Genomic DNA, 24,630 nt, shown 5'->3' with positions numbered 1-24,630 from the left:
TGTCTGTGAAGAAAATATGTAAGTTGAAACACATATTATGTATCATGAGCAGAAGTGTATTATGTTTTAGTTTAAATCTACAAAATCCTGTCAGTCAGACTATGTGGAGCGAGAAATAGACCAGGTGCTTAAAATAAAGGTGAGATTAACATAAATATTGTATATCAGTTGAACCCTGTCCTCATAGGTAGCGCATATTGTTTCAATCCAGGAGGCTCACCAGTCAGAAAGAGCTTGTTGCCTAATGTGACTTTCATAATCATCTAGTCAAAGAAAAAATTCTAAATCTTGTCCTCCCCCATCTAGGTAAGAACAGCCCCAGGCTTCGTCTCGGGTCTCCCTAGGCGCCTGCCTCTCTCCTGCTTCCATTCTAACTGCATACCCTCTGGGAGACCCAGCAAGCCTCAGATACTGTTCTGTGAAGCTGCGATACTCTGGCCACAACCTAAGAGGCTCTTCAAGCCCTAGTACAAACGTCAGCACGCGGGGCAAGCTAAGAAGGAGCCATGACTCGGGGTTTTTCCATCTTGGGGCTGAAATGCACAAAGGCAGCGGCCACACATGGAGGACACGGAACAGGCCCTCTGCTTCAGCACCTCCAGGATTCAGTCAGGTCTGCAGGGGTACCTGAGGGGAGTGTGGAGACGGGGCAGCTGCGACCCAGTCGGATGTCGGCTCCTGGGAGCAACTCAGCTGCCCTGATCTCAGATTTCAGAAGCTCATAAAGGCTCTTTTTTGGCACAGACTTCATTTTATTTGTACAAGCTACACCAAAATCCAGACAAGCAATACATAATACACAATGCATAATGATGAACAGTAAGGCTAATAGTATTAATAACACTTGAGTCTCTCTAACTCCCGCTTCTCACTGCTCCTGCCCACCCCCCTTAATTTCTCTATATATCATTTCCCCCAGAGCTTTCTAAATTTGACTTGCTCTCTTTCTCTCACACACATACTTGCACCAAGAGCAAACCACACTTCTTGCAAACTCCTGCATCTGACCTCCACACCTAACGAGCTCTGAAATCGGATAAAAATGTGAAGACGTCATATCCTAACAGATATTTTAACAGTTCACTATATTTAAACTTTCACATATGTAATAAGAACGACCACGCTGCATTGTAATCCTAAAACCAATTTACATCTACCGATTCTTTTTTTTTTTTTTTTTAAAGAAGAACTCGAAATAAAAACTATGTATGGGGGGGGAAATCATGATTATTATATGCCCGTTCAAAGTTTGCGGCTGAAGTTCGTATCTCTACTGTCTGCACGACCCGGAATTCTGCAGTAAAGAAGGCGGAGCACGTGTTACACTTGATTGGCTTGTGTCAGAGATTATTCTGACGCGATTGGCCAGCTGACCAGTCTTAAACGCAGTGGCCATCCTTCTTATTGGCAAAGGGAGTGGTCTGTGGGAGGATCCTACTGGCAGCCGGTTTATGAGCTTCGCAGGCTCGGGGTGGGAGATCACTTACATCCACCGGCGCTTCTTCCACATGCGGAGTGGTGCGGAGAGAGGAGGGGAGTACTGCGGCAGCTGGTGTCGTAGCGGAGGGAGACAAAATACTGAGAACCTGGGCTGTGCGGTTCCGTAGTTTTGCCGGCTTCACTGCGAGTATCACAGATCAGCAAAAGAAGTCTGCATCCTCGCTGGATGTATTGCCTATGATTATAAGAGTAATAAACCTTTTGTTTTAGATATTGTATAAGCTTCTGGATATTAGAATTAAAGACATTGTTTTAAAATATTAATTTACAGACAATCTAATAGCCTAGATTTATCGCATAATTTATTTTCATGTAGCAGAACTAACGTTAAATTTCCTAAAATCTTTGCTACCTATTTGTAATTTCATAGAGAATAATAAGCAAAAGTAGTAATACCGTTTTGTTTTTGTTTGCTTCCCAAACTTTTTTAAATCGGCAAATTCCGAAACAGTTTAACCTCCAGCGACTGACATCTCTCGAGCGCTTCATCATCTAAAAGGAACCGGCAGACTACGGCAGCATGGGGGTAAGACCGCAGTTTCTGCCAATGCCCTGCTAAAAAAAAAAGCTCAGTTAAACTTATAGCTGAGAACAGAGAATATGCGGCGGGCGTCAAACTGCAGTGTCATGTATTTTTTACTGTGCAAATCCCGAGCGTCGCAGTGACATTGACTCTAATGCGGATTTTGTTTTACCTTAGTCTTACAGTCTGCGACAAAAGCGATGCCATTTATGTTGCAGTTTATGATGTTTTATTCAATAGGATTTTCATGCAGTTCTTTGATGTATATTTAAAGAAGATGATTAGAACATAATTCATTTCTATTAAAACCACTCATTCGAAGATCGTTTTAGGGGTTAGTTGATAGAATTTCAACTCTCAGATTTTATAATCCTGTAACTGCAATGGAAGATACTTGGGCAGAAATAAAGTATTCGTGCATGCTTTTAAAATGCGGTTATTGGTGTTTTCTGCAAGTCTGCACAATGCGCCGTGTCGGCACAAAATGTAATGAGCGTGAGTGCCGGTAACCTGTTGTATGCTGTCCCCTTCCCCAATTCCCCTGTAGACAGCGACCCCTCATTTCCCTTCCCTACCTTGCTTTATAATTGCACATCATGCGGTTCCGACACTGGAAAATTACTTGTAGCAGAAGATGCAGCTGTGGCCTGATGTACGAACATTTCTAAGGTGACGGCAGCGCGCCGTATCACAGTGACCGATGCGTCATAATGCGGTTACGGGGATGATGCGACCTACCAATTTATTACCCTCACTTCCTTTCCACAGAATCGGCCTTGCTCATCGCCTGCAGTCTGATTAATTCGTGTTGTTCAAAATGTCTTTATGAGGAACATATACATCACGTATGATATTCAATATGAGGGAGATATATATACGGAGATTTTTTACAGAAGAAGGTATGCACAAAAGAAATGTATCTCAATGCATCAAACAGAAAGTGTCCAGTAACATGTCGGTATTTTTTCAGTAATTAAAGTTTTAGTATAGCATGTTAGTACATACATGGTCAATATTTAAGAAAGATTTTTTTAGTTATTAAAAAATAGTTTGCACCAAATAATAAAAAAAGTTTGCACCAAAGGTCTGCATTAGCTGCAATCCATGTGATGCTTTTTTATTAATATATCTTTTGTTTTACGTAGTTTAATCAGGATTTTTTTAAATAGCTGTACAATTTGGTGCATCTTAATCGAGATGTATGAGAGACTGTGGACTGTCAGCAGAGGAGGAGTGACGTTTGCCTCTGTAGCGGAATTTCAGAGTTGTTCTGATCGTCCCGAGGACACACTGAACTGTAAAACAGAGAGCGAAGCGATCGATTGGGAATGAGAACGGGCTGGCTGTCCTCCGCCATCGTTACGGACTGCGTCAAAATGAACGTTTGGTTCCCCCGATGTCTTTGGTCGAAGGGCAACATTCCGGGAAGACGGGGTCTCAGGTGTCATGAGATTGCGCCGGTTCCCGAAGCGGTGCCCGATTGTTATACCGGCTTTCAGGCAGATGACCGAGGGGGGATCGCACACGACTAGGTTACTGCGTCAATTAAGGGGCGGGGCTTGAGGAGTGGAAATTCCCGAGCAGTTTGTGATAGGGCCATGCTGAGAGGGAGCATCACGAAGAGCTTCCCAGCGAGGGATGCCAGCTGGGATGAAAAGTGCGGGAAATAAGAACCGCTGAGTCTAATATTGCAAAAAAAAAGCGTAATATCGGCAAAATATATCCCCCCACCACTTTATAAATGATGTACTGAGGATATAGAACACGTGATAGATTGATGTGGCAGCACTGTAGCAGTGCAGGAGAGGAGAGAGGAGCAGCTGGCCAGGAGCACAGTTTGTTCTCTTCAGGTTCACCTTCAGATGGAGAGGGAGAGAGTGGATGCGGGGGTGGTGGTGGTGGTGGTGGTGGGGGTGGGGGGGGGGGGGTACAGGCTGATCTGCAGGTGAGCTGTGAAATGGATCATAAGCAGGTGCAGGGTGGGGGGGCAGGGAAGCCAGGAGGATTCTGTTACGGGATAATTAGTCGTGCTCACATTTCTACGTCTTTCGTCACAGGCTGCTTCACTGGGCAGCAGTGGGATTAGGAGCTTGGCAACGGGCCTCAGACCTCGCATGACACCGTTACATTCACCACAGCGGTACAGTCAGCCGCAGCGTGAGCCGGCAAAATCGGCCGCGTGAATCACACGCTTCGGAAAACACCCCCTCCCCTTCCTCTGGCCCGTTAAATAGGAGCTAAGATGTTGCTTGGCGTGTCTGGGATGCAGCAAGGAGTGTTTTTGGATGTTCGGACGTCTGCTGCATCGGGGTAGACCGCTCTGCAGCTGGGGGGGGGGGGAGGGTTGCTTCTCAAGGTCAGAGCAGAGAAGGTTCATCAATGGCGGACAGGAAGCTGGTCAAAGTCACTGGAGGGGAGAGAGAGCCGGGGCTGTGTGGAGAGGTGCCCTTCAGCCCGGCATTTGCATGGCCCGTCTTTGGGTGTCACTATGGAGACGGGCAGATGTTTCACTTTATTAAAGATGAGGTACCGGTCACTGCAGTTTACAAGGGGAGTGCGGCATGGATGAAACGGTAATGAAACAGCACCCCCGCTTTTAAAACGAGTACATAAGACAGACTGGGGAACTTTTTTCCTAATGAAAAAGACTAAATATAAAAGGCATGCGTACATTTCTGACTGTGGACCACCGGAAAGGAAGATCATAGAAAACTACGCACCCACACACACACACACACTGAGGCTGTTTTATGTTGGCCCAAAGCCTGATTAACAGACACCGTTTACCATTTTCCCCAAAATTCTTACCCAGATTGTCCCCACCAAAGCTGAGCTCAAAGCTCAGGCAAACTGGACTGTGTTACCCAGCTCAGGAAGCACAGGCAGGACTGTGTCAGAACACTGCGCAAAGACCAGGTAGGAAACAAAGCAGAGCCACAGACAGCCACAGCCGCTGGGGTCAAGGGATTAGAGGAGAGAAAGGACAGATGGAGGGGTAATGCTATAAGGCAGCATTTTATTCACGGAAAGGATGGCAGATTCAGCTGACTTTGTCATCCTGCTTCTCTGCCTGTAGCGCAGGTGGATTTTAGGCATGACGCTTCCACCATGCTGATGCAATGCGAATTCACTTAGGACAAAAATGCATCTGCTTAGCGCTGCAGCGCCATCGTGGCTCAATGCCAGAACCCTTAAGAGAGTCACACACTATGCGTGGTGTATAAAAATCAGTTCGGCATTGATGGGTACTGTCTGTCTTTGCAGATTGTGCTATAATTTGTGTGTGTGTGACCCGCACACACACACACACACACATACACACACACACATACACAGTGGGATAATCGGGTTACACCATAATCTGGCAGTGCTAATTCCCTTGGTTCATCGCGTTTCTGTTTGCCCCTCCCCATTTGCAGTGCTCCACCCTATGACCTCCCAACCCCCCCACCACCACCCAAGCAGATGGTCCTGGGAGACACTCAAGCGAGTAAATTTGCATGTAAGCCCTCTGTCCAATCAAAATTCCCCAGCAATGCCACAGCACAGTAACATCCAGGCAGTGTGGCAAGGCGGGACTGGGCCACCACACCCGAAAGTGCTGGGGCAAAGCGACGTGCGCCCTATTCATTAGCGAGAAAGGGGCTGAGTGAAACACAGTGCCTGTCACCTCTAATGAGCGCACAGTAATGAAAGAACGCAAGGAGCCGTACAAATTACATGAGGTCATTCAGGCCATCTCGTCTGATTGGATATCCAGTTACCATGAGTTGGTATCATTTTATCTCGGGCCCCCTGGTGTTCATCTAAAAACACTGATTTTAAAAGGACTTTTCTACCATCATTTATACCACACCCTAACTGGTTCCCATTGTTTCAATCAATATTAAAATAAGACGTCAAAGCCCTTAATGACACTTCATTTGCTCATTTGCTTGATCTGCACAATTTTCTATGCATTATGTTAACAAATTGTCTGTCCATGTTTTTTTGAATTATAAGACAGAAAATTCATTTTCAGTATTAATAATTAACCCAAGCATAACACGCACATTGTTCCTGACTGTAGTGTGTGCGTATGAAGCAGCTGCTGGGGTTTAGTGTAATGTGCTGGTGAGATTTAATACAGGTCATATCCTTTGATGGTTCCTTACAGCCCTAAAAAATTAATCAGCGATACTTATCAGAAGTGATAACCTGCGAAGTGATACATTGTAGTCTCCTAATCACGTTTTCACATGTCCCTTATAAAGAGAAGGATTTGAATGGATGCACACTCTACTCCATCTTTGTTCCCACACCATTACAAGAGCACCCCCTGCCAGTCAGAGAGGTAAATCGCAGTCACGTACATGCCACCCTCCAAGCTTTTGTCCAAGCACAGGGTCTTATTTTCAGCCTGCCTGCCCTCCAGGAGAAGATCTCTCAATGCCCCCCTCCCCACTCTGCTACTCTCTCAGTACCTACTTTGGCACCACTGCAGCCATCTTAGTTAATGGCATGGGCCTCGCTGCTATCAGGCGTGTTTACAGCTTCAGTCCATCAAAGGCACGCACTCACTCTTTGGGTTCAGCATTCAGTTACTGCCGCATCAATTATTTGCGACTGAATGCTGAGAGCTGAATAAAGGGTGCCGTCTGAACGGCGCCTGTAAGCTAAAGGACAATGAGGAAGCATTTCCTGTTGCGCAAGGCTTTACCAAGAAGCCCCTTCCCCACCCCAACCCACCGCCCCAACGCAGACCTTCCCCTGACGCGCCATGTAGACCCCTTGTCTTCGGCTGCTCGAACCCGCCTGTCTGCTATGCCCCTGAAGCTGCTGGCCAGTGCCTTGCTGGGTAGCCTATTCCTGGAGAATGATGCCTGGTGAGGAACCCAGCTTCCCAGCAGTGTCGTAAGGGCCCCTAGATATGGCACCTTAGGGAGACATTTCGCCATCTTCCCTGGTCAGGTATCTCCGGCGTCTGTAATTTCAGCCTGGCGTCCCAGTTCCTCCGTAGCATCGACAGTGCAGTGCCATGACCTTCTCGAAACAGCACGCAGATGCACGCAGCTATAGGGCACTGCTGAGAAATACATGCAAATAGCGACGCACAGTCAGAAAATAACACACTCTATATTCAGTCCTGATCTGATTATCCTCCGCTGTTTGGATGATCACAGCACACTAATGAATTCTTTTGCTTCATGGCAACCTGGTCAGTCCTTGAGTTGGATAGTCCTGAGCAGAGGGTGCCCTCTCTCACACCCCCCCTCCCACCCACAGACACACTCTTTCTGATGTACCACCATCTTTCTGATGTACAACCATTCCCGATTAATGTAGCTCCTTTGAGATGCTCTAGAGTTGTGTAAGCTCTGACACAAATGTCGCCACCTACTGGAGGACAGCATTCTCGACACTGTTGACATGGTACCAAGTCTAGACTGTATTTGCAGACCTATAGCACACTGGTGTTGTGAGTCATTGATTGGCATTAGATAAGGTTTACATCAGAGCTTAAGGAGTTTGTGACAAGATTCCTGTAGACACTGTGGGTGATCCCAGGGAATACAAAAGAACATGTTCAACTAGGCTTCTCTCGAGTGAGGCTGAAATTACCCTGGAAAGGTGAACCTGTCGATGGGAACATGACGTGCTAAATGAGCCAGCGTGGGAGCTTAAGGTTACTTTGTGAAGTACCTTGTGTTCTGAGATTAAGCCAGATGGACTGATGTCATGGGACATACGGCAGCAGTGAAAGACCTGCAGGGGCAGGAGCAGGAGAGCACACACAAGCAGGTCGCAGGTCAGCATGGCCACGTATCATCTGATAAGGTGGCCTGTCACAGTACACTCGAGTGACTGTCCCCTGCTGCCTCATCATTTATTGAGGTGCAGCCGGCCCATATGAGGGGCCTCTGCCTGTGTGTGGTGAAAGCGGGCTGTCAGACTTCCCCTTCACTTCTGTGCTTTAGGTCACATTTGAAGAGGTCCACAGCTCTATGCTGTATGGACCACACTGGGAGAGGTCCATGGACCCATCTGGTTTAGACCAGGCTAAGGGAGATCTATAGCCAAGACAATTAAACTGCATTACATATGGTCCATAGCTTCATGCACTGTAGACCATCCATGCAGTGTGGACCATCCATGCAGTGTAGGCCCATTTTCCCTAATTGTTTGGGTTTCTGTGCAGTAGGTCAACAGCTCTACTGGTTTTGGTCAAAGTGGATCCACCGGGAATCCCTTCAGAGGAAGACTCGATTCAGGGTTGCCAGGAACATTATGGGATGGGCCTTGTGGATGGAGTTAGGTATGAGCAGGCCCTGAATTAAATTCCTGTTAATCAGGCATCCCTGACTGACAAACAAACGAGCAGTCGATGTCTAATTATCAGAGAGTGATCCCGTCGATGGCTGACCTCTCTCAGCTCCTGCCAGGCATCTCTTGTTCCATGGGCTGCTGCTTTTTTGCTTCTCTTCTCTATCCTTTCACCACATCCTTTGTCTTTTAATGACTTTATCAAATGTCCCAGTCCTCTCTCCTTCGCCCCTCCCCTTGGGTGAGGGCACAGTGGTGTATCACCACCTGCTCTCTGGCAGAGCTTATCCTGTCAAGCTTCTCACTCATGACATTTTTTAAAATTGACTCCCAAAGGTTTTGCTCCCTACCACAAGCCAAACACGGCTGAACAGAGTGTGTGTGTACAGTTGAGAAGCTGTACCCTGTAGAATAAACTATAACGCTCATTAAAACAAACTGTAATTGGATATAAGTCATTGTCAATGGATTTATAGGTATATAATATTATTCCCGTACCCTAGTTCTGATTACGGAGAAGCCATTAATGACTGAAGTATTTATAGAGCAATTTCAGGCAGTCCCCCGGTTTCAAACGAGATCCGTTCCCTAAGTCTGTCTTTGAGTCAAATTTGTAGGTATGTCGAAAAATACTAATACAGTACATAATAATAATAATAATAATAATAATAAGTAACTACACATGGTATCTCAAGCTGACACACTCCTGTGTCATGAGTGTGACAAAGTAGTGCATGCATTTGTTATTATGACCCATTGTATTCAACCCGAATTCTTAGTATAATAGGCTTTATGGCAGTCTCTTCATACGTTGTCTGTTAGCTGAACATTCTTAGTTAAGGAGCTACCTATAAATATATCATTGAGGATTTGCTTTTGTGTTGGGAATTAAGCAGGTACGCTGTTACCGCCAGCTGTGCCTTTGACCACGGATGGTTCTCTGTTTGCGGTCCTCAAGTTGGTTTTGCCTGTCTGGTTGCCATGGTGCTTTTCCATGAGGACAAGACCAGCCAGCTGAGTGTGACCGCGACCAACCCGCCACATCCTGATAAAGCTGCAAAAGTCTGACTCACTCTCTTACCTTGTCTTGAGTGTGCAGCTTAATATAGTTTTGTGTGATGCATGTTTTTGGTTGGGCTCAGGAAAGAGGGTCATGTGAGGTATTAGATGGGACCAGCCAAGCAGGTGGCGATGAACGAGGCACCGGCTTGAGTTTCACTTGTGACAGCAGCTGCACACCTGCGCTCGCTTTCACAAAGCTTACCCACCATCTGCTTCCTGGCACGATGATGTCACCAGGCTGGTGTTTTGACTCGCGTTTTTTCTGTCAGCACCCGCCTACCTGCCTGGCAGGTTTCAGAGTCCTGACTGAAAGTGTTTTGAAATCCCGTCCTCACTACACATTTCTAGGAGGTGTTTGTGCCTGTGCCAGAGAGGTTTAGGCACATACTCAACCAACACTCGAGTCCTGGGCCTCTCTGTAGCATCTGGCAGAAAAGTTAACCTCAGTTCCCAGCATCCAAAGGGCCAGGCCCCAAATGGCCTCTCTCCCTGTCTGCCAGGAAATGGGCAGGAGCTTGTGGCATGACCCGCCTCACTCTCAGCACCTGGCCTTTGCTGCTCAGATAAGCCTGGATAATCCTGGGAGGAAAGCATTTAGTCCCCCACAGAGCCCCCGGTGATGTCGCTCTGTATCTGAGATCTCACACGCCCATCTGAACAGGAGCCATGTGCCCAGGTAGTGTGACCTCAGCATCCACCTGCCGTGTGGGGCTTCTTAAAGGAGATGCTTCATCTAAGACCTTCGTCAGCCTCCGTGTCGATTCGGATGGTGACGTCTGAAATCCACCAATGTTGTGTTCTGGTCTCCACTCTTGGGTTGCTTTCGAGAGATGGCCGTGGCAGCGAGGTTTGGCCAGGTGGGGATTCAGGGGAGTGATCTCGGCCATCGGTGAAGCGAAGAGTGGCAGGGGACTTAGGAGGGACTCAGGCGTTTGCTCACACTATTCTGCGAAGTCTGTGAGGTAAACTTCAGTATTATGGGCCCAATGTGAGTGAGCCCAGAATCATACAAAAGCAAAATCTGGGCCCCAGAAAGGCAGGGCAGTGTGGGCCCTTTGTGTCAGAAGCCTAAAGGAAGAGGCAGGAACATCCACCCCTGTCTGGACTGCCTGGGGTTGGCTGGATTACTGTGGGTAGAACAATGGAGGTAGGATAAGGATATTGATTGACGGTCACTGTTTATGAGACACACCCCTACTGCTGCTCCCTCGCAGCTTAAATGCAGGGTGTTGCATCTGCTACCTCGCATTTTGGGTGGTACATTGTTACATGCTAGTACATGCTTTGGTTTTCTTCTTCTTTCTTCTGACATTTTGCTACCTGGGACGTTTCCGGAAAGGAAGCCGCAATCTCGGTGGCCAAAGGGGGACCGACCAGAAGGAAATCTGCCAGTTCAACAAACGCCACAGCACCCGAGGACATGGCTGATTCTGTCTCTCTCCTCCCTCCCCCCTCGCAGTACGGGCGGTCAGACAGCTACCGTGTGGCCACCACGCAGGACAAAGATGACAAAGACTCCCCTAAGAAGAAGAAGGGAAAGGATCTCGATGACCTGAAGAAGGAAGTTCCGTTGGTGAGCGCCTCCCCCCCCCGCCCCCGTCTCATCTCAGCGGGACAGCCCTGACCCGGGGGCATGTACATGCACATGCACATGCTCGTATACAAATGCTTGGACTTATCAGAACACCGTGTTGCTTTTCTGTGTCAAATCTGCTTTCTCTACTGTGTGGGGCAAGATGCAGACATCCATTCTGGGTTGTAAAGGGTGCATTGCATAGCCAAGCATTTGCTATTCACTGTGTGTTTCATGCAGACATGTCAGTAAGCTCTACATCACTATACCGCACTATACATCACTGACTCATTGAGTAATTTGTTCCATATATGCTTAGCTAAAGGAGTTCAGGGCAACGTCTGAAATTTAGCGATACAGGAACAGGGGCCATAAAATAGACACCTCCTCAGACTGATGTGAAACTTCCTGCTTTCCACCCAGACGGAACACAAGATGTCTGTGGAAGAAGTCTGCCGCAAGTTTAACACCGACATCGTCCAGGTGAGTCTGACTCGCACTGCTGTTTGCTAGCCAGCAGGGGGACATTTCTCAACCCGGTCATTGGGGACGGTCCATGTTTTTGCTCTCTCCCAGCTCCCATCCACATTTTTGCTCCCTTCCGCGAGCTGGGAGGGAGCAAAAAAACATTGACTGACTGTGGTTTCCCAAGGATCGCTGTGAGAAATACAGGCATAGATCAGAGGCAAATATGCTGCTTTTGAAGAGATTCTTTCTCCCTTGCAGTCTGGCAGCGGTTTCCATGGCGTTGTTGATTGTGTTTGTCTCCCTTTGCTCACCTCAGGGCCTGACCAATGCCAAGGCAGCAGAATACCTGATTCGCGATGGGCCCAACGCTCTTACCCCACCCCCCACCACCCCCGAATGGGTCAAGTTCTGTCGCCAGCTGTTTGGGGGCTTTTCCATCCTGCTGTGGCTCGGCGCCATCCTCTGCTTCCTGGCCTATGCCATCCAGGCAGCCACAGAGGACGAGCCAGCTGGAGACAACGTGAGTGCCTCAGCCCCCCAACACCTGCAGTGACCCCTGCTGGGTCGACAGGCCATCTGCAGCTAGCCCATCTGTCAGTGAAGCCTGGGCACATTTTATACCTGCTGTGTGTGGTGTTGATTGGATCCACCAGCACAGTCATGTGTTATCCAGGCATAGTTCATTACATTACATCATTACAGCTCCTGGCAGGAGAAGATGTCAAAATTAATGAATGTAACATACTATTACTATAATAATAAACAACTATAATGAAAATGAATATAGTAGCATGGGTAAATGTTTTGGTATATGGTACTAATACATAAATAATTAATTTTTTTTAGTTAATATCAAAATGCTAAGCTCAGATTTTTTTTTTCACTTTTATTGTTATTTAATACATATTTTCATGTAAGCTCACGTGAATTGAAAATATCTCCAGGATGTTTTGAGAAAGTAGTTTATTCCTATGAACTGGAAGGCACAGGTAGATCTTTCTGTCTGCCTCTCCGGCCCGCAGTTGTATCTGGGAATCGTGCTGTCTGCTGTCGTCATCATCACCGGCTGCTTCTCCTACTTTCAAGAGGCCAAGAGCTCTAAAATCATGGAATCCTTCAAGAGCATGGTGCCCCAGGTATGGGGGGCTCTGCTCCAAAGCACTACCTCGCATCTTACTCCCCATCCCTGCCCGTGTGGGAGCGTCTGCGTCTGTGTGTCTGTGTTTTTGTAATTATTACATTGTAGGGATCAGATTTCCCCAAAATGTGATAAAAAAAAACCTGTAGGTGGACACTGTGACAAAGAGAAAACCTAAGATGCTGTTTCCAGGCACTCCTATTGGCCTGGGATGAATATTGATATTCAGAACTGGGTAAGTTTGTGTGTGTGTCTATCCAGTGCTCACAGAAAGTCTCGGAACGCTTTCTTTATTCAGTAAAAATACCACAAATGTATTGGATTTGTAACAAAAATAATTACTGTATTCATTTCTTAACAAAATATATATTTTACATAAGATAAACCCAGTAGTTTTAAGTAAAACATTCCTTTCAAGTAGTAATAAATTGCAACCCAAATTACAGTTCTAAATGAGTTAAAAATTTCTTTGACAAGCAGTCTCATTGGATGCTTTTTAATGAGTAACTGCAATAACATAGAACACCAAACATTTGTGTTTTGTATCACTTTGGGAGCCAATGACTACAAGTACAATTAATAGCAAAATGGCAAGAAGAGAGCTGAATGCGTCAGACAAAAAAATTATGACATTTTTTAAAGAAAATATCTGTGTGGAACATTTGTGCAGATTGAAAGTAATTCATTGTGTAAAAGTAATTATTTTTCATTGTTGACACACCACAGTACAACAATGTGTCAATGCATTTAACCCATATGTGACATAACAGTGGGTAGCTATTATTTAGCACCTGGGGAGAAGTGCTTGGGGGCAGTACCTGGCTTAGGATATCTCAGTGGTACCATGCTGATCAGGGATTCAAATCTGCAGGTTTCCACTCACAAGCACACTTACCCAACTGTTAGGCCAGCACTGCCCAATGTCTCCACAATGTGATAAAAACCTGTTATTTTTACCTTGTGGGACATTTTTTGTCCCCAAAAGGACAACCTCAATTTCATAAAAAAAAAACTGAAAAACTGAAATAACCAAAAGTCTTGTATTTTGTTTGGTTCTTTATGGTTAAGGTTAGGGCCAGGTATGGGTAAAGGTTGTTGTTGTTGGGTTTAGGGTTTTTCCCATAGAATTTAATGGACGATCCCCACAATATATGAATACAAATGTGTGTATGTGCATCTGTGTGTGTGTGTGTGTGTCAGTGTGTCTGCCTGTGTCTCTGTGTGTCTGTGTGTCTCTGCGCATATGTCTGTGTGTGTGTTTGTCTGTCGGTCTGTGTCTGTGTGTCTGTATGTGTGTCTGTGTGTGTCTGTGTGAACGTCTGTGTGTGTGTCTATGTTTGTGTGAACGCCTGTGTATATGTCTGTGTGTCTGTGTGTGACCGCTGTGGTCTCACTCTCCACCCAGCAAGCCCTGGTGATCCGGGAGGGCGAGAAGATGCAGATCAATGCAGAGGAGGTGGTGGCTGGAGACCTGGTGGAGGTGAAAGGTGGGGACAGGATCCCCGCTGACCTGCGCATTACTTCGTCTCATGGCTGCAAGGTACCTGCACTGCCTGGACCACTATCACTCACACATACCGCTTGTGCACTAATAGACCCTCATTCTCCCCTTAATGGTTCCTGATTCATCCCAGACTAATACAGCCATGCTCTAAGACACTCTGTACTCACCACTACATGTTTGTGTGTTATTTTCTTAACAGGTGGACAACTCCTCTCTGACTGGCGAATCAGAACCCCAGACTCGGTCACCTGACTGCACGCATGACAACCCCCTGGAGACCCGTAATATCGCTTTTTTCTCCACCAACTGTGTGGAAGGTAAGCGAGCCACGGCAGTCATGCTCTGACTCGCCTCTCCCCCCTCGGCCTTCCCCGCAGGCTGTCCCACGGCGTCCCTCAGGCATCACATGCACTTCGTTACGTCGTGTCACAGGTGCTACTTCCCTGCAGTCTGCGTCTCCATCCAAATGATCACATACTCCTGTATGTTATAGTAAATCTGATTACAGGTACAGACGAGTCCAGAATCATTGACACACTTCATGAAAAAATTTATATATGAAAAGAATCACACATGCAGTGAGTGATATTTTGGGCTTAGATAAATGAGCAAGCCCCATGCTTTTATTTTGATTTTAAAGTTTTTCTGTAGTAACACAAATTTTCATAATAAGGCAGATTGCAAAAAAATGGCTCCCTAGTTTTTGGTGGAGCCTCCCCTGGTGAGAATGACAGCACTCAGACTCTCCAGTGTTTAACAAGGTTGGAGAACACGTGTGCAGGGATCTTGGAGCACTCTTCCAAGCAGAACATTTCCAACTCATTGAGATTCTTGGGTTTTCTCTTGTGAACTGTCCTCTAAAATTGAGACCACAGGTTTTCAGTTGAGCTGAAGTCTGGGGACTGAGAGGGCCATGATACAACCACAGCCCAGTTTCAGCCTTCTGACAGATGCAACCAGATTTTGGGCTAAAATATTCCAGTATTGAATGGAATTCATTATGTTACTGAACTTAACAAGAGCCCTTGTAAAACTGGCGGCAAAACAGCTTCAAAGCATCAAAGAGCCACCAACATATTTTACCGTGGGTATGAAGAGGCCTGCTTTGTATGCCGTTCTCTTTGTTCGCCAAACATGATGAAGGTTTGTGTGGCCAAAAAGCTAAATTTTTGTCTAATCTGAGCATAACATATGATTCCAGGTATAACTGAAATGTTGCTTAGTAAAATTCAGATGCTGGGATTTATGTCTTGGTCCTAGGAAGGACTTTTTTGCATGGAACCCGTCCAAAAAGCTTCTGGTCATAGAGATAGTATCTCACTGTTCACTTTTTAATGGAGGAATCCCACGATTCAGTTAAACACTGCAGTTGTGAGACTGTGATCTTTGGGCTCCTATTTGCGATCTCAGGATCCTCCTCTCTGTGCGTGGGGGCAATATGCAGATGCGTCCACTTCCTAGCAAATGTTCTACAGTTTCAAGCTTTTCAAACTTCTATACTATAGCCCAGATTGTACTTACTGGTAATTTCAACTGAACGCTGTTTATTGTAGCCATTCCCCAATGTATACCACTCAACAGCTTTCAGTAGCTTTTTTCCTCATTTGATTTGAGTGCTTTTTGGTTTTATCCATGTTGATGGATGACAGAAGGATTTTACCTGTGTGTTGCCTTATATTTATACCCCAGTGAAACAGGAAATGGTCAAAGGCAAAAAAAAAAATTCTTAGACACCAAAAGCAATATCAAGAAAAAAGTACCCAAAGACACAAATTCCTTTGTTTTTATTTATAGTGTTTTTCAAGAGTGCCAATAATTTAGCCACATCTATTTTTGACAAAATGTTATTTCAGACATAAAACAATACCTTTGGAGGAATTGTTATTATTAAATGAGCAATTTCAGGAAATCCTAATCATTGTATGTTTTATGAAAAATTTTGCTCACTTTTTTGAGGTTAACTGTATGTTAGTTATGCCACTATCATACTATGTAACAAATACCTGTGTGGCTTGGGCATCACTTACATTCAAGCATTCTGTCTTCTTGGGAATATAAAGAATTATAGACAGTAGCTTTAAATTCCATAAATGAAATACATATAATTAGATGCACTGAACCCAATCCAAGGCTTTTAATTACACTCCAGGTGACTTGGTCATCCCCATCAGAGCCACTAAAAATCATCTGTACTTATTGCTACATCTTATGTATGAAAAGTAAATGTTTTTGGGATCCTGGTTGATTTTTTTTTTAATAATCCCAGCAATGCCCAGCAGGTGGCAGCATATTCACACATTCTGCCTGGTGCTTTCTCAGCAATTTTGTGGGGTTGTAATGTGAAGGGACACAATGAAACATTTTTGCATTACTGTTGTCAGTATCCTATGGAAAATGCACCCCATTGAATGGAACAGCACTTCTGAAGGGACATATGCTTGCTTGCTCTACTTTTATGAATACGTTGCTCCCTAGTTCCCTTATCAGTGTTGCTATTTTTACTTAACTGACCTTCTGTTACCATGTTAATTAGTTTCCCGTTGCTGTGATTTTTTTGTGGCAACCCCAAAGGAACAGCACGCGGCATCGTGGTCTGCACTGGTGACCGCACGGTCATGGGCAGGATCGCTACGCTGACCTCAGGCCTGGAGACGGGCAAGACCCCCATTGCCAAAGAGATCGAGCACTTCATCCACCTGATCACAGGTGTAGCTGTCTTCCTTGGCATCAGCTTCTTCATCTTGTCCATTGTGCTCGGCTACACCTGGCTGGAGGCCGTCATCTTCCTCATCGGGATCATCGTGGCCAACGTGCCTGAGGGACTCCTGGCCACGGTTACTGTGAGTGTCGGTGTCTTTAGCTCTTGCTTGTGCTATCTGGTTCTCTCTTCCTCTCTCTCTCTTTCTGTCTCTGCCTGTGAGCCTGTGCCATTTTTTTCAGGGTCTAAGTTGGCTTTCTTGACCACTATGTCTCTGAAAAGCACTCTTCTAACCAGCTTGTCAGTTGTTTTTTTTTCTATATAAAACAGATGGGGAAATACTCCATGTGGAGTCTGCGAAACCATGACCTGTCCTGTCCCTAACCCTTTCACAGGTGTGTCTGACCCTCACTGCTAAGAGAATGGCCAAAAAGAACTGCCTAGTGAAGAACCTGGAGGCTGTAGAGACCCTGGGATCCACCTCCACCATCTGCTCAGACAAGACTGGAACCCTGACCCAGAACCGCATGACTGTGGCCCACATGTGGTTTGACAACCAGATCCATGAGGCTGACACCACCGAGGACCAGTCTGGTAAGAGCGAGTAGAACCAAATGAAGAAAAAACTATTAGGTTATAGCACTGGAGGCAGCCGTTGGGCATCGTGGCAGTGCTGTTAATAATGTAAATAGTTCCCTGCATTTGTCATGTATTGTGGTGTTATTGTGCTGTATGTAATATCATGGGTAGTGTTCATGTTAATTGTTGTAAATGGCATGTGTGTGTTCCCACCGTGTGGTGTTGGAGTGGTCGGGATGGCCAGCACAGTGGGCAGTGTGTGTCAGTGTGCTTGTTGCTGCTTGTGTGTCTCGCTTCGTCTCATTCCTACTGCTGCGGTGCTTGGGTCTGCCAAGCACTACAGTATAAACAGGGCATTTTGATCACAGTCATAGTTCAGTGAGTATTAAAAATACCTACAGCAATGTACTCTGTGGAGATTGAGTCAAGAAGCCTTGGTATGTAACTAGGGCTGCATTCTTCATTAGTTTGTAGAACCCAGCAGACAGTTTCTATAATGATCTTTCTCATGTCCTCCTTCCATGTGTTGGCCTCCAGGTGCCTCCTTCGACAAGAGCTCCATCACATGGGTGGCACTGGCGCGTGTGGCAGCTCTCTGCAACCGGGCTGTGTTCAAAGCTGGCCAGGAACCCCTGCCCATTCTGAAGCGGGATGTAGCCGGTGACGCCTCCGAGTCTGCCCTGCTCAAGTGCATCGAGCTCTCCTGTGGCTCCGTCAAGGCCATGAGGGAAAAGTACAAGAAGGTGGCTGAGATCCCCTTCAATTCCACTAATAAGTACCAGGTAAGTGAGCTGCCCACATTCACAGGCACCCGTAGGCAGACTGTCCAAGTTCACTTGCAAGAGAAACAATGAAATGTAATAGAACGATTGAACGACATATAAGCAAGCCTAGTAATCATTAGTACTAGAATAAATGTTTTTATTCTATTTGCTTACTTTAATAACTTTTTGATTCAGTGATGTTATGGAATATATGTAAAGCCTTTTCCAACTCTCATCCCTGTCCAACTAGCTCTCCGTACATGAAAATGATGACCCCAACGATAACCGCTACCTGCTGGTGATGAAGGGTGCCCCCGAACGTATCCTGGACCGGTGCTCCAACATTATGCTGCAGGGCAAGGAACAGCCCATGGACGAGGAGTTGAAGGAGGCCTTCCAGAATGCCTACCTGGAGCTGGGTGGTCTTGGTGAGAGGGTGCTAGGTGAGTGGGGCCGAGTAATACGAGGGAAGAGACCAAATCGGGGTGATCAGCAGGTAATGGTTGGTCCAGTGATGATATAGCTAATCATCAAGATAACTCTGATTGGAATATTGTAAAACTTTTGTACAGAAAGAGCTTATTCTATAGCATACTTGTTTAAGCCATGGACCTGTTCAATCCTAGGAAAGACTGTATTGTTAAGGTAATTACTTAATACTATTTAATAATGATCCTACATGAAATTGTGCTTGAGTCTATTGCTATTAATATAAAATCTCGCTCAAATTCTTCAGGTCAAAGAAGACATTCATAATTAATGTAATCATTTCGTATTCAGCCTGCCTCTGTTTCTTTCTGATGCTGACTTGTAACTTTCTCCCCGATCCCCAGGTTTCTGCCACCTGCTTATGCCAGAGGACAAGTATCCCAAGGGCTTCGCTTTTGACACTGATGATGTCAACTTCCAGACAGACAACCTGTGCTTTCTCGGTCTCATGTCCATGATCGATCCACCCCGAGCTGCTGTCCCCGATGCTGTGGGCAAGTGCCGGTCTGCTGGCATCAAAGTCATCATGGTCACAGGCGACCACCCCATCACCGCCAAAGCGATTGCTAAGGGTGTGGGCATCATCTCCGAGGGTAATGAGACTGTGGAGGACATCGCTGCCAGGCTCAACATCCCCGTCAGCCAAGTCAACCCAAGGTTAGCATAGGTGTAAGGAAGACACCTTCTCAAGTTGAATGTATACCAGGTCAATATCAAGACTGGGGAATATTTAGCCTAGTACTCCATGTTTTTGAAGATCTGAGTCCATACCTGTATGTTTGTGTTAGGGATGCAAAGGCCTGTGTGATCCATGGAACAGATTTGAAGGACTTGTCCCAGGAACAAATGGATGAGGTGCTGAGAAACCACACTGAGATAGTCTTTGCCAGGACTTCCCCGCAACAGAAACTCATCATTGTAGAAGGCTGTCAGAGACAGGTGGGCCCTCTGTCTGCTCCCATATCACTCAAGTCCTCTGTTACTAGACTGTCCTTCATAAGTCTTAAATCTTATCTTTCAGGGTGCCATTGTGGCCGTGACAGGAGATGGAGTGAACGACTCTCCTGCCCTGAAGAAAGCTGACATTGGTGTGGCCATGGGAATCTCTGGCTCTGACGTCTCCAAACAAGCTGCTGACATGATCTTGTTAGATGACAACTTTGCATCCATCGTGACTGGTGTGGAGGAAGGTGAGCTAAAGAGACAGTCGGTGACATATTCAACAGGCAGACCATAAGTAGCTAGTATATGTGTCGCAAGACTCAGTAGGATCAGTGTTAGACGTTACACGGGTTCCACTATTGCAGGTCGCCTGATCTTCGACAATCTGAAGAAGTCCATCGCTTACACTTTGACCAGCAACATCCCTGAGATCACGCCTTTCCTCCTGTTCATCATTGTCAGCATTCCTCTGCCCTTGGGCACCATCACCATCTTGTGTATCGATCTGGGCACTGACATGGTGAGTGCAGTGCTCAGCTCATGGAGCGTCACAACACTTAATAACAAAGGGTACATTTTATGTATATACCATAACCTCTACAATACTTGCTACCTTTGACCACAAGTGATTTTACGAAAGCACAAGTTGAGAAAAGAGGACTTAAAACCTCATGTTCCTGGTTTAAATGGGAATTTCAGATTGGTGTGCAATAATCCCATCCTCCATGGGTTTTGAGGCTCTCCATTCTCCCATCGTTCCCAAAAATCGAGACATTTTGGTGACTCCTGTATTTCTAATTCTGACACGAATGGCCCCGTCTCACTTCCTCCAGGTGCCGGCCATCTCCCTGGCCTATGAAGCCGCTGAGAGCGACATCATGAAGAGGCAGCCCAGGAACCCCAGAATGGACAAGCTGGTGAATGAGAGGTTGATCAGCATCGCCTACGGCCAGATCGGTGTGTCAGTTTGTCTTACACCACTGCCAGCAGCCTCTACACTACGTTCATCTGTCATTTCAGCACCTGGGTACTTTGGAAGAACAGCAATTAGTGTCATAAAATAAAAAAATTATCAACATACAAACAAATGCTAAATAGGTGGAGCTGAAGGAAGTGACACCAATTTCAAATTTCTACTAATAGAAACCCTTGGTATGCAGTATTTTAGTCAGTTAACTAAAAATCATGACTATTCCTTGTCATTAGCATGAGCACGCATATACGTCAGGGAGTATTGTTACCTTGAGAGTATTCTGTCCCCTTCCCTTTGTTTATGTTTGACCTCGTTTTTGATCTCATATCTCACTCTCTGCAGGTATGATCCAGGCACTGGCAGGCTTCTTCAGCTACTTTGTCATTTTGGCGGAAAACGGCTTCCTGCCCTCGATGCTGGTGGGGATACGTCTCAAGTGGGATGACCGCTCCGTAAATGACCTGGAGGACAGCTACGGCCAGCAGTGGGTCAGTGTGATTCCTCTCCACCCTGCCATTCTCCCTCCCTCGGTGCCTTTTCTAAACGCCAGCTTCCTTGTCTGTTTCTGTTGCCTTCAGACCTATGAGCAGAGGAAGATCGTGGAGTTCACCTGTCACACTGCCTTCTTCGTCAGTATTGTAGTTGTACAGTGGGCTGATCTTATCATCTGCAAGACTAGACGCAACTCTGTGTTCCAGCAGGGTATGAAGTAAGTGCCCCGGCCTGCCCACTGTATCTCTGCCCAGAACCTTATCCTCAATATCTGGTACACCAGGATGCTTAAAGTGTGACGTTCTGTTCTCCTCACAGGAATAAAATCCTGATCTTTGGACTGTTTGAGGAGACGGCCCTGGCTGCCTTCTTGTCCTACTGCCCGGGCATGGACGTGGCACTCAGGATGTATCCATTGAAGTGAGTCACCCGAGGGAAAAAAATGGAGCTAAAAGCTAAAACCTAATGGCTGACAGTGAAGTGTTAAAAGCTAAGGGCTAATGGCTAAGAGCTAAGGGCTAAAAGCAAAAACCTAATGGCTGACAGCGAAGTGTTAAAAGCTAAGGGCTAATGGCTAAGAGCTAAGGGCTAAAAGCAAAAATGTAATAGCTGATAGTGAAGAGTGAAAAAGTAAGGGCTAATGGCTAAAAGCTAAGGGCTAGAAGCTAAAAGCTAAAACATAATGGTTTATAGTGCTGAGTTAAAAGATAAGGGCTAATAGCTAAGAGCTAAGGGCTAAAAGCTAAGAACTAAGGGTTTAGAGTATGGTTCTCACCTCCTACTGTGCGCCTATAAGGACAGATAGATTCCAGAAAGCTAGAAGACATACTACAACAGGACCCAGAAGTGGCAAAATTTAGCACACATTTTTCTCCAAAGTGACGTATGATTGAAACAAATAGCAGATTATAAACAAATAACTGGGCGTCAGTTTGCAGGAATATAACCTTTTCATAGTACAGGGAAGATGTGGGTCAATGTTCCGGTTCAGTATCCATCATGTGTTTTCTTTCTTTCTCTCCTTCCCTTTCTCATGGTCAGGCCCAGCTGGTGGTTCTGTGCATTCCCCTATAGTTTCCTCATCTTTATATATGATGAGATCCGAAAACTGCTCATACGCAGAAACCCAGGAGGTGAGTGGCTCCCAGCCCGCTTTATTTATGTATGTCACTGTGGTATCGGCTGCAGCGGCTGGGACATGATCACTCTTAATGAACCAAACAGACCTTGCTGCTTAATTAATTTAGTTAATTTTACCACTGAGTTTATGTAAGTCCTGAATCTGGATCAGTTTAGAGCACCAAACAAAACATCATTAGAAAACATCACAGACTCCCTGCTTAATTAACTCAATATTTATACTTTCTTTAATTCTTCTGGCACTTGAACATAATGGAGTTTGTTTTCACACTTATTAAGGAAATTCCATATTTAAATTCATCTTAGATTAATGATTAACTGCATGGCCATAAACATTAAATATTCATTAGTGATTGGACATAATAATTCATAGCAGGGGGTTACTGGGCACATACCCAGTATTGATTTCTTGGCATATTATTATCTAAATTATTTAAGCTACTGACTGTGTCAAACTGTGTAATGGGCATGATATAGAGCTTCTGTACTTGAGAATGAGGGTGATTGTACAGTACAATCCTGATTGTATCTTTCTCTCCTTCTTCTCGTTCTGCAGGTTGGGTGGAAAAGGAAACATACTATTGATTGATGAGATCCTTCTTAACCCCCCTGCCCCCCCACCCCAATTACATTTCTTTGTCCAGCTGCAACCCAAGTTATTCGACTCCCCTCATTGCAAGCTCCCCATTGGGAAAAAAAACAGGACACAGGCAGATGTCCCGAATACCACCCCCCCCTCCCACCCCCATGGCTAACCCCCGATTCCTTGCTTGAATCAGAGGAGAGAGGACCGGTGACAGAAAGAGCTGATTCCTCCTCTGTCCGTTTACGCCCAAAGACTACATCGACACACCTTCTGTAAGGACTGTTGTGGTGTTGATACACACACCTGTTCCAATCATTGTTTTTATGTCAGCACACTGCTGTGAACACCAACTGATATATCATTACAGACGGCAGCTGCGTGTCGGTCATGTTGCGAGTGAGCCGTGATGTAATTTTTTTTCCAGTGACCCCTTCTGACCCCGCCCACCTTCCTCATCATGTCCAATCCTCTGCCTCTCTCTCTTGTTCCTGACCCGCCCCCATCGACATGCCAACCACCAGTCACAGGATTGGCCCTTCTCTGACACCTGTCCACCTGCTAGCCCTCCTCCACTGTAGGGGGAGCTGAATTAGGCTCCTCCCATCTCATATCTCTGCCATTTCACCCCTCCTGATTCAGCCATAGTGAGGTTGTTTTTTTTAACAGAGAGCTGAATGATTTTAATATGTATTATCTTAATGGGGAGGGGTGTTTGAGAGCGGCTTTCTTCATATAGACATTGACAAAGCACACCCCCCCCTTGCTCTCCTTCTCTCTTTCCCTCCTCACCCCCCCTCCATCCCTGTCTGTTTTGTGTGCACTGTGTGAACCATTGTCCTCGTTAACTTCTTCCTCCCCCTGTTGAAAATAAAATCAATCTTTCTGTGTGTTCTAGGAAATGAAAAACTTCTCTAATTTAAAGGTAAAAAGACAAGTGACAACATTAAGAAACAAAAAATTCATAAAAATAAAAAAGGATCTTTCTTTGGTCTATTTGGTTGCAATATATTTTTTGCTGGGTATCAGAGAGCCACCACAAAGAATGCTAAAAAAGAAATGAATAAATAAACCTATAATATTGTTACTATTACTACTGCTGATATTGGTGATGACAGCGATGACGACGATGACAGTGATCCAATCCAGACCACTGAAGCCAGGGCCGCACCGTTAATGCCGTGTGTATCTGAGTGAGACATGGAAGGTATGGATGACAACAGCATAAAGATGCCAGAAGTAAATGAAATCAACACCAATAAAACATTTAGAACATTTAATACAACCTATCACTGTGTGTGTGTTTAATGGCCCTCCTTTCTGAGCGTAGCCTGCATCAGGGAGCCCAGCACAGCCACAGGGCCCTCGGTCACACACCCCCGCCACCTTTTTGCACTACAGTAAGTCCATTTTAAGGTGCCCCACATGTGGCACGCACACACACACACAAACACACACACATCTCAAGCTCCCTTTCAAGAAAAAGAACAACTCAGCATTAAGCTGATCTGCATTAAGCATGGTCACAGCATTTCTGTAACCCCAAATGCAAGTGCTAAACGCAAGCAGGTTCTGAGAGACTGATGACTACAATTCCCAGACTGCCAGCGGACTAAGTTCTAAAAAAAACCCCAACAAACTAACATAGGAGATGGTAAGATAAATGATCATATGTATCAATGCAGTTTAACAGTAAAACAGGATACTTCTTGCTCATACTTTGGAAATGCCCTATTAGTAATAAAACCAACCCAAAACTGACCACTGCTCGGTAGTTACTGAGCATAAACCTTATGTTAGACTTCAGTAGCAGACGGCGTGCTCTTGTTCGGTTTAGTTACAATATCCGCAGTGCACCCCCCTGGAGGGCCATCGCTCATTGCTCACACCTCACACCTG

At 45.7% G+C, this 24,630-nt stretch overlaps 1 protein-coding gene across 1 annotated transcript; it reads left to right on the top strand.

The window, feature by feature from the left end:
• The first annotated feature begins 1,449 nt into the window (after positions 1-1,449).
• On the top strand, positions 1,450-24,016 carry atp1a3b (ATPase Na+/K+ transporting subunit alpha 3b). Its single transcript, XM_023810028.2, has 22 exons — positions 1,450-1,689; positions 1,952-2,026; positions 10,848-10,961; positions 11,385-11,444; positions 11,746-11,949; positions 12,452-12,565; positions 13,973-14,107; positions 14,271-14,388; positions 16,643-16,911; positions 17,165-17,363; positions 17,886-18,130; positions 18,363-18,555; positions 18,946-19,258; positions 19,390-19,540; positions 19,623-19,791; positions 19,909-20,063; positions 20,377-20,500; positions 20,859-21,004; positions 21,095-21,225; positions 21,327-21,428; positions 22,050-22,141; positions 22,705-24,016. The coding sequence occupies exons 2-22, from the start codon at positions 2,021-2,023 to the stop codon at positions 22,731-22,733; spliced, it is 3,069 nt and encodes a 1,022-aa protein (XP_023665796.1). The 5' UTR covers positions 1,450-1,689; positions 1,952-2,020; the 3' UTR covers positions 22,734-24,016.
• The last annotated feature ends 614 nt before the right edge of the window (positions 24,017-24,630 follow it).

This window comes from Paramormyrops kingsleyae, chromosome 9 (genome assembly GCF_048594095.1).
Source record: "Paramormyrops kingsleyae isolate MSU_618 chromosome 9, PKINGS_0.4, whole genome shotgun sequence".
NCBI classification, from domain to species: domain Eukaryota; kingdom Metazoa; phylum Chordata; class Actinopteri; order Osteoglossiformes; family Mormyridae; genus Paramormyrops; species Paramormyrops kingsleyae.
Note: the sequence above shows the minus strand (reverse complement) of the source record. Positions and strands in the feature narration are given on the sequence as shown.

What these genes read in the sequence shown, in the direction of transcription:
- atp1a3b (XM_023810028.2), top strand. An exon ending in GACTCCTGGCCACGGTTACT is followed by an intron (nt 16,912 to 17,164) that starts GTGAGTGTCGGT and finishes ACCCTTTCACAG; the next exon opens with GTGTGTCTGACCCTCACTGC. An exon ending in CTCAGGATGTATCCATTGAA is followed by an intron (nt 21,429 to 22,049) that starts GTGAGTCACCCG and finishes TCTCATGGTCAG; the next exon opens with GCCCAGCTGGTGGTTCTGTG.